This window comes from Eutrema salsugineum, unplaced genomic scaffold, assembly GCF_000478725.1.
Source record: "Eutrema salsugineum unplaced genomic scaffold, Eutsalg1_0 scaffold_8, whole genome shotgun sequence".
In the NCBI taxonomy this organism is placed as follows: Eukaryota; Viridiplantae; Streptophyta; class Magnoliopsida; order Brassicales; family Brassicaceae; genus Eutrema; species Eutrema salsugineum.
In genome coordinates, this window is record NW_006256414.1 from 3,713,357 (window position 1) to 3,723,375 (window position 10,019).

At 35.8% G+C, this 10,019-nt stretch overlaps 2 protein-coding genes, 1 non-coding gene and 1 pseudogene across 4 annotated transcripts; all 4 read left to right on the forward strand.

The window, feature by feature from the left end:
* Nucleotides 1-151: 151 nt before the first annotated feature.
* LOC18010293 (DNA-directed RNA polymerases I and III subunit RPAC1) lies at nucleotides 152-2,573 on the forward strand. 2 transcript variants are annotated; one of them, XM_024160635.1, is made up of 10 exons: nucleotides 152-227; nucleotides 423-563; nucleotides 806-991; nucleotides 1,070-1,199; nucleotides 1,291-1,371; nucleotides 1,456-1,643; nucleotides 1,732-1,827; nucleotides 1,934-2,027; nucleotides 2,146-2,262; nucleotides 2,358-2,573. In XM_024160635.1, the coding sequence occupies exons 2-10, from the start codon at nucleotides 429-431 to the stop codon at nucleotides 2,459-2,461; spliced, it is 1,131 nt and encodes a 376-aa protein (XP_024016403.1). In that variant the 5' UTR covers nucleotides 152-227; nucleotides 423-428; the 3' UTR covers nucleotides 2,462-2,573. The 2 variants fall into 2 exon arrangements, with proteins under 2 accessions (XP_024016403.1, XP_006392109.1); XM_006392047.2 differs by having other exon boundaries at nucleotides 189-227; nucleotides 428-563.
* A 233-nt stretch (nucleotides 2,574-2,806) lies between these two features.
* Nucleotides 2,807-2,877, forward strand: TRNAG-GCC. Its single transcript has one exon. It is a non-coding gene; the product is annotated as a tRNA-Gly (tRNA).
* Nucleotides 2,878-5,330: 2,453 nt separating this feature from the next.
* LOC112087838 lies at nucleotides 5,331-6,261 on the forward strand (annotated as a pseudogene).
* Nucleotides 6,262-6,745: 484 nt separating this feature from the next.
* LOC112087839 (splicing factor U2af large subunit B) lies at nucleotides 6,746-7,252 on the forward strand. The gene has a single exon (XM_024157865.1). The coding sequence runs from the start codon at nucleotides 6,746-6,748 to the stop codon at nucleotides 7,250-7,252; it is 507 nt and encodes a 168-aa protein (XP_024013633.1).
* The last annotated feature ends 2,767 nt before the right edge of the window (nucleotides 7,253-10,019 follow it).

The following is a 10,019-nucleotide window of genomic DNA, read 5'->3' on the forward strand; positions in this document are numbered from 1 at the left end:
GGTTTGTTTTGTGCGAGTTTTAATTAGAGCGGTTTGTTTTCAAATGTTTTGCGTGATGAGGGCCAGTTTGCAATAAATGGTTATTCTGAAGGTTTCTTTGCAAATTTTCCTAAATACTAAATTGTTAAAGACGACGGCTTTTTTCAAACCCTTCGCCGCCGTTTGTTGTTCATCCTCCTCTTCGCCGCTGCGTTTTCTCTCAAAATCTCAATCCTTATAGTTCTGAAGTAAGCTTCTTCGATTTTCCTCTTAAAGCATAGCATCCCCTATGGTTTACTTTCAAAACGTTAAGCTTTTTGTTTGCCTCTGCTAAGGTTTCTATCGGTATTTGATAAACCCTAACAGAGGTTTAACCAAAGATTAGTCAGTATTTGACCGAAATTACTCGCAATTTCTTTTAAAAAAATCGAACTTTGCTGCAGAGAAGGATGGTGACCGAGGAAGAGAAGATATTCGCAAAGAATTTCAACATCGAGGATCTCTCCGACGTCCCTTCCGGTCTTCCTCCTCATCTGAAAGTCAAGCAAAATCGTGTCCTCTCCAAAAATGATGCTCCTATTGATGTATGAACTTTTCATGTTCTGTATTGTTTGCTTAAAGGTTCAGCTAGTTAGAAATTTATTGGCTTTTCTCAGTTTTTAGAGTTTTATCTTTTGCTGTGTTCATGGTTTTCGTGTCGAATATAGAGTAAGATTCTTGTAAAAAAGTTGTGGATTTACAAGATTAAACCGTGGCTTTGGTCTTTTGTTTGAAACTTGAAGCCCTTAAATCTTGTTGTGCTCTTGTTTTTGTGTGTTTTCTGTAGACTCAGGATACCATTTACATGGGTGGCGATATCTCTGTGGGAGTGGACGAAAGTGTGAAACTAAAAAACTTCTATGAGGATTTCAAAGTTGATGTGATTAGCTGCACAGAGACAGACATGGAGTTTGATATGATTGGTATAGATGCAGCATTTGCCAATGCATTTAGAAGGATCCTTATAGCTGAGGTATGTCCACTGGTTCACAATCTCTGAGTCCTGATTATTAGAATCTCTGGTTAAAAAAATGTGTTTCCTTTACTGTAGGTTCCTACAATGGCTATTGAAAAGGTCCTTATAGCATACAACACATCGGTTATTATAGACGAAGTTCTTGCTCACAGGATTGGTCTTATTCCGATTGCTGTGGATCCGAGACTCTTTGAATATTTATCCGGTAAGAAAATATTCAGTGGCATTTGATCCATCTCCACAAGAAAATATATTTTTTAGTGTCAAGCTTAATTATTTATCTCTGTGTGTCATAGAGAATGATCAGCCGAATGAAAAGAACACCATTGTTTTCAAACTCCATGTGAAATGTCCAAAAGGTGCACCACGTCTTAGAGGTAATTATCTGTTCTTAGTTTAGCATCAGAAGATTCATTGCTTTATTGTCAGGTCGATCTCTCATGAAGAGGTTTCACTTGTAGTTTTGACGAACGAATTGATATGGTTACCAAATGGAAGTGAGTTTCTCAAAGAATCAGGAGGTTCAAACTCAAAGCCAAAGACTTACACTTCATTCAGCTGTAGCCAAGATTCCTTACCTGAGTTTGCGAATAATCCTATCGCTCCGAGCCACCTCGATATCTTGATAGCAAAACTCAGCCCTGGTCAGGTACTGTTTCTCTTCTTCTTAATTACTTGCGATGAGAGATTAACCAAACACCAAACACTTGCGTCTTAATTTTATCTACTTTTTGCAGGAAATCGAGCTTGAAGCTCATGCGATTAAAGGCATTGGTAAAACACATGCAAAATGGTCCCCAGTAGGGACGGCTTGGTATCGAATGCTTCCTGAGGTGTGAAGTTCATACCTCAATCTATTGTGCTTTCTAGTAAAAAGGGGTTTTGTCTTTTCTTGCCTCGTCCTAATCTTTTCAAATGCTTTTGTTGAAACTATCATAGGTGGTTCTACTAGGGGAAGTTGAGAATGAGCAAGCTGAACAACTCGTAAAAGCCTGCCCACAGAATGTTTTTGACATTGAAGACATGGGCAATGGTAAAGTAAAAGCCTTCCCAAAGTTCCTTCAAATCTTCTTATCTGCTTTTTGAATAACAAGAGGAGATTCTTGTGAAACTTGGCTGCACAACTTTCTGAAATATTGGTAAACTAACAGGTAGGAAAAGGGCAACGGTAGCACAGCCTCGTAATTGCACTTTGTGTAGCGAATGCATTAGAGACACTGGTTTGGAAGACCTGGTGGATCTGCGCAGTGTCAAGAACCATTTTATATGTAAGAAGAGAAAGTAAAAACATTCTTTTTACTCTGGCAAATTATGATCTATTTGAAAGAAACCCTAATCGAGTTTGTTATTTGTCTTTTCTCAGTTAAAATTGAGTCCACTGGATCACTGCCTCCAGATGTTCTCTTCACTGAAGCTGTGAAGATAATGGAAGACAAATGTGAACGTGTAATCGGTGATCTCTCCTGAAAAGTGTTTGATTGATTGGTTTAGCTCTACTGGCATGGTTCCGGTTTAGTTCAATTTTGTGTTTTGTACCAAAGATTCTCCTTATTAATATGAAAACGTTGAAATTATTTAATCAACTAATAGTATTTCGTTCAATTTGGATTTTCAATTACATATTGGTTCGAAACAGCATAAACAAACTTACTCTCTGAACTAATTTGGGAATCTGTTTAGGAGAACTAATTTGGGAATCTGTTTAGGTTAATTTGGTTTCAAAACGATAACTGGAATTAGTTATATTCAAATTCAGTTCCTAATTTCAGTATTTATAAATAAATATTAAAATGGTTTATGATAGTACAACAAGCACCAGTGGTCTAGTGGTAGAATAGTACCCTGCCACGGTACAGACCCGGGTTCGATTCCCGGCTGGTGCAGAATGAGCTGTGAAGAATTTGGCTTCAGCGTGGGTTGGGTCCTATGCATTGTTCTGATCTATCTGATCTGATACGCGGCCGTGACTGAGCTCTGATTTTTTTGTTTCAACGAGGAACGTTTTGATAATGTAAAACAATTATCATTAATAAGAAAACGTGAAACCATCCATAAAGTTATAATAAAATCAAACATTATTTAAATCAAAAACAAATTTTTGTAATCGTTATTGATTCACCACTACATTTCCTGCACAACTTCAATCCAGAGAAAGGGTTAATCATGGATTTGAAAAGCAAATTCCATCGTTTGGTTGCTCTTGTAATATGCCACAGATCCATCGGTTCTGGTATCCTCCTGAGAATTTCTTCAATAAAAATTCCATCAGGAAGATCCATAATTGTTGTAGTCCTCTTCCTCTTTTCTTTCTTTATTTCTTTTCTCTTCATCTTCCACTTTTCCCTTTTGATTTGCTTCATCCTATTCTTAACTTCTTCTTCTCGTTACAGAGATCGATGAGAGATTTAAGAAGATATAATGATTAGGTAGCATACATAGTTATACTAGAGAATATTCTTATAAAAGATAAATAAAATTATATATATATATATTCTATTTTGAACATACAATTATGTAATTAGAGAGTTTTCGTCCACATCATCAACTGAACAAGAACTAAAGTTAATAACTTAATTAATTCACACACTTTAAAATGATTATTATTTTTCATTTTTTTAAAAAGAGAAAAAAAATAACACTGATTCAGTTAATTTACATACTTTTATATTTATTATTTTTCATCAATAAGAGTAAGAGTAAAATTTTTTAAAAGAAAGTTAAAAGAATAATGATAATAAAAAAATATTAAAAGATAATGAAAAAATAAGAAAAATAGAAAAAAGAAGAAAAATCAAAATATAAATAAGAAGACGAATACAAGTAAAAGAAGAAGAATATATACACTAAATAAGTAAAAATAAGAGGGCGAAACAAACTCATAAAAGGAAGATTAAAAAAAAGAAACCAAAAGAAAAAAAAAGAAGCAAAAGTAGAAGTGGAAGATGATGAATACAAAGATGGAAAAAAGAAAGAAGAAGGAGAAGAACAAAAAGTTGATGAAGAAAAATCTCTGAAAATACGAAAAACATATACGTTAACAATGAGGAAGGAGACCAAAAGAATGAAGATAAAGAACTATAGAACATAAAAATAAGGAAGAAATCTAATAAAATCAAGAAATATGACTTGGAAACAAGTTATCAGCCAGCTATAATAACTTCGAACCATTATAACTAGACGAATTTGGAACTAAATGCCAAAGTTCCTACGAATTTGATGACTAGCAAAACCCTAAACCTAAAATATTTTACCAAGTTATAAATTATACAATATACAAATATAAAACATGAACGAGCAAGAGACTAAATTAGAGATGAGACCTGAAAATCTTCTACAGGGGGCATTGGAACACAAAAAGAAATAAAAATAAAAATACAAAGTAACAGAAAAATCAAAGATTGATTGAGAAAATCGGAGCGATCCCAGCCATCGGCATCATGATCTCTAAGATTTCTGTGAGCCATTCTCGTCGTCTTCTTTGATTCCTCTAATTACTTGGATCTGACGGTACTTTATACTAGGGCAAAGTCGATGGAACTGTGTTTGTTATAAATTATTTGCAACATAAATCGAAAAAGTTGAATCTCGCATCTTAATTGATACCATTCAACGAATTGCTACGACCGATTTATAATAAAATCAATATTATTATTATTTAAAAAAAAAGAAGTCAAAAACAAATTTTTGTAATCGTTATTGATTCACCGTTAGCGGATTTGGTACACAACTTCAATCCAGAGAAAGGGTTTTTCATGGATTTGAAAAGCAAATTCCAGTGTTTGGTCGCTCTTGTCATATGCCACAGATCCAACGGTTCTGGTATCCTCCTGAAAATTTCTTCAGTCAAAATTCCATCTGATAGATCCATAATTGTTGTTGTCTTCTTCTCACTCGCCAAATCTTCCTTTACGTTCTTCATCTTGCTCTTGTTGTTATAGATATCAATGAGAGAAAAAAGAATTGTTAATAATTATCATTGCTCTCATAATTATAATTATTAGAGTACATACATATTTATACTACAGAATATTCTTTGACTAGATATATACAAATATACAAATATATAAATATCTCATATATGAGTATTTATTCTTCTTTCAGTCGATATTATCATCCATATATTTTTTAACAATTGACCAACATATGGTACATGCTTATTTTGATATTAGTTCCATCTTCATGGGATCCTTTTGGACCCTTAAAAACAAACAAAAGTTTTAAGGATCCAAAAGGCTTCAAGTCTATTCACCATTTTTTTTTAAAAAAAAAATCTAATTATATTAGTAGATATTTGATACAACACGAAATCACCTCGATATAATGTTATGAAAGTCCCATGTGTCGTCGTGAATATTTATCCTTAGCATCAAGCTCCTATGAAGGTAACTGCATCGATAAATCATAACAAAATATTGTAGCCGATCCCTATCATAAATTTCATAAGAACAAGTGAGGACTGTTTTCAATACCAAATTTTCTAATGAATATATCCTTATCATACGAAGAAACGTCCTCAGTATGGAATTATCAGCAATTGATTTGGAGATATTTTGAGAGCTGCATTGTCAAGTAGATGGCATCTCTCCCTCGATACTGGCTTCATCATCAAGAATGTGGATTATACTGAGGGGAAAAGCTTGCTGGTGAAGCCAACCATGGCCATTACATGGCATTGGTCTCCAATAGAAGATTTTGACTCTTAGGATTCGATCAAGAAGACGTGTCATTTCATAAGACAAGAGATTGCAAAGGAAGATCACTTATCCCGAGACAAGCGTTAACCCTAACTTAAGGTGCAAGAAAATATTTGTCTGTGGGGTGGTCAGAGTTATTTCATTGAATTGTATCCCATTATCAACGATAATCTCATAGTCGAGGAGATGGACACAACAAAATTGTCTGTGAGCGAAGATGGGGACGTCACAGTGATCAAGAACGAAGTGGACTCAATGTAGAAGGAAAATTAAAGCAGTTCAAAACCTTTGAAACTTTCTGAAACCACAAAAAAGGTGGGACGCTATGTGGCACAAGGCTTGACACTTTGTGAAGGTATCCTTAAGGATATTTCATGCAGTAATACCGTTAGGCAGTCTCTGGTCAATATAGGTCTTGGGAGCACTGCAGCTAGGTTCCCTTCCATTGAAGACGAGGTTACGAAGGCCCAAAGCTGCAGAACCCTTTTAGCAACCTTTGTTGCTTATATTCGAAGGTGCGGTCAGTGTGAGGCTCTTGATGAGATGATGTCTTATGATCTGGAGAAAAGTTAAAATTAGGGCTTCCAGTTATAGGATTTGATAAAATGAAGAGGAGCACATAACTTGTGGTAGCCTGAGTTTTCTTTCTTTCGATCGTAAAATAAAAATTTGTAGGACTTGTTTTGATGGTAAGGTAGTTGATATCCAACAACAAACGACATATCTTAAACCTCTCTGATTTAGACAATAACCCTTATCACAATCCATTTAGAATTAGGCTTTTTGGATGTTTTTTCCTTTTTTTCTTTTGTGTGTCGGTTCTATGTTATTATAAATAGAGCTGTTTTCTTCTAAAGAAAATTCACGACTTGTTTGATTAAGTAAAAACGCTTTTAAAACCCTATTCCTCTCTTCTCTTGTTTTTTTTTGTTAATAGAGGAGGCACAAAGAAAAGAGAAGAATGTCTTGGAGACCTACTGGTTTTTTTGAGGATCCGAGCGGCATTGTTTTTAGTGGGTTTCCACGTTGCTATACACAGGAACATATAGCAGATGTCATGGAGTCTTTTGGAACCTTAAAAGCTTTCTGTTTGCGAATAGACAGTGCGACTGGAAACCCAACTGGATATGGATTATGTGTTTACCAAGATCCTTCAGTAACAGATATTGCATGTGCTGCTCTAAACGGGGCAAAGTTTGGCGATAGCGTTAACACGCTTGCGGTAAGTCGTACGGTTAATCTTGGGAATCGACCTAAAACGGAGCAACTTGAGGTTTTAGAGCACTGTGTTTTTGTTGGTGAGCTTCCTTGTTACTTAACAGAGGCAGATATCATGGATCTCTTGGAGTCTTTTGGGCCCCTAAGAGGATTCAACTTGGTTAAAGAAAGAGAAACAGGAAACTCCAAGGGATATGCATTATGTGTTTACCAAGATTCTTCAGTAACAGATATTGCATGTGCTGCTCTAAACGGGATTAAGACTGGTGATAAAACGCTTGCGGTTAGGCGTGCCGTCGATTCCGAGCAAGAACTTCAAATTGCTTTGCAGAGGCTTGCGATATAACCCGGAATAAGATTTGTAACCTCTCGGGAGGGCAAAGGTGGTTTTTTATTTTTCAATTAAGTTTGAATATTTTCCTGATATGTAATTTTTAGTCATTAATAAAGAATTCGAATGTTTGACTAAGTGTTGGAAACGGTTTCAAGTACTTAGACAGATGTTAGAGTTTCGATATTCAGCGGAAGGAAATTCACTTAAGGTAATTTTATTGTAGTGTGGTTTGTTCTTCATCATCAAACTCCTTTTTCTCATGTTGACATAAGCCTAAACTGTTATGGAATATTTTGAGTGTTGTTCATAGTTTTGAAACTTTGAACAAAACATAAATATGGTAATCAATACCTTATATTTTGTTGGTATTGTGAAATTCCTTACTGTGTCTCTGTGGTCTTTGGCTTTCTTATTGTGTAGGAAGAGAAACAATCATTTATGAGACTGCATTTGCTGGTGAAAAAGGATCCTTTCCATATTCATGTCTAAGGGGAAACCCATTTTCAACTGTAAGAGAGGACAGGTAGGTGAAGTCTCTGCTTGATTAAAGCAAACCCATTGTGTTCATATGATTTGTTGAAACATTCAGCAGATGTATTCAAATTTATTATGACCAAGTGGTAGCCTGAGACCAATTTTGAAGTAAAATTTATAGGACTGGTTTGGATGGTAAGAGTAGTGGGTATCCATTTGGACTTGGGCGTACCATTGTGCTTCCCTTGACAGACATCACTACACGAAAACAGTTTTATACCGACTAAATTTTGCGACTCATTATGTAGTCGTTAAAATTACCGACTACTAAACGATTATTTGACGACTACCCTGCGACTAAACAATTTTAGTCGCCAATTCGTCGTCCATTAGCGACCACAAAATATCGTCGTATAACAGTCGCCAATTTGCGACTAATGTACGACTAACATGTTGTCGGTAAACTGTTATCGTTAAATAGTCGTAATTTGGCGACTAAACAGCGACTGTTGCGGCGAATCGCAAAAAATTAAACACGTGTTTTACGTTTTGTGGTTGGTGTATCTACTTTTAACGACTATTAGTTTGTAGTCGTATAATGGACGTAAAACAGTCGCAATTTAGTCGGGAAAATATCTATATATACAGCTTAGCGATTTCTCGGCTGAATCACAATTATGTCTTGGCTGAATCATAATTTTCGGCTGAATCACAATTACGAGTATTTTTTATAAAATGTCAGGAAATTCTAATTATAGAAAATGGATGTATAAGAAGATTGATGAAAAGACGGGGAATTTCTCGGCTGAATTTGTAAAAGGAATGGAGCAATTCATGAATTTTGCAAACAATCAGCCTCTGACACAAAGCAATGGTGGCAAGTTTTACTGCCCTTGTAGTGTTTGCAAAAATTGCAAATTTTTACCGGGAAAAAAATTTTGGAATCATTTGTATAGTAAAGGATTCATGCCGGATTATTATATTTGGTATAAGCATGGAGAAGAAATTACTGATCTGGATTATGGAACTAGTTCTGTTGATACAACTCATATAAGTGGGAGTGAAGAAGATCAAATGGGTCATATTGCTGAAAATAGTTATATGCATATGGTGAATGATGCATTTCATGATAACTATCATCAAGGTGATAACTATCATCAAGGTGATAACTATCAGAATGTTCAAGAACCTGTGCATAACCATTCCCAAAAGTTTTACAACCTCTTAGATGCTGGAAAAAAACCTTTATATGATGGTTGTCGGGAAGGCCACTCGCAGTTATCTTTAGCTGCTCGGTTCATGCAAAATAAGGTGGATTATAATATGAGTGAAAAGTGTGTGGATTTGTGGGCTTCTTTGTTTACCGAGTATCTACCTGACGGGAATAATGCAACCAGTTCCAATTACGAGACAGAGAAACTGATGGGAAATTTAGGCCTCCCATTTCATAAAATTGATGTTTGTATTAACAATTGTATGATCTTCTGGAAAGAAGATGAAATGTGGGAGGAATGTAAATTTTGTCAAGCACCAAGGTATAAGCCGAACGAAGGTCGACGACGATCACGAACTAGAATACCATATAGTCGTATGTGGTATCTACCTATTGCTGACAAATTGAAGAGAATGTATCAGAGCAAGAAGACGGCAGCGGCAATGAGATGGCATGCGGAGCACCAAGCAAAGGAAGGAGAAATGTGTCATCCCTCTGATGCTGCGGAGTGGAGATATTTTCAAGATCTACATCCCCAGTTTGCCGAAGAACCTCGTAACGTTTATCTTGGATTATGTACAGATGGGTTCAATCCTGTTGGCATGTCTCACAATCATTCCTTATGGCCTGTGATCTTGACTCCTTACAATTTACCCCCAGGTATGTGCATGAAGACATAGTACTTATTCCTTACAATATTGAATTCTGGGCCTAATCATCCGCGAGCTAGTCTTGATATCTTCCTCCGCCCACTTATCGAGGAGTTAAAAGAATTATGGTCAGTTGGAGTAGATGCATATGATGTATCCTTGAATCAAAATTTCAAATTAAAAGCTGTGTTGATATGGACGATAAGCGACTTTTCGGCGTATGGTATGTTATCTGGATGGACGACCCACGGTAAATTGTCTTGTCCAATTTGCATGGAAGACACAAAGGCTTTTTATCTGCCAAATGGAAGGAAGACATGTTGGTTTGATTGTCATAGAAGGTTTCTTCCTCAGGGTCATCCATTAAGGAAGAATAGAAAAGACTTTTTGAAGGGTAGACACGCTATCAATGAGTATCCACCAGAGTCTTTAAACGGTGAGC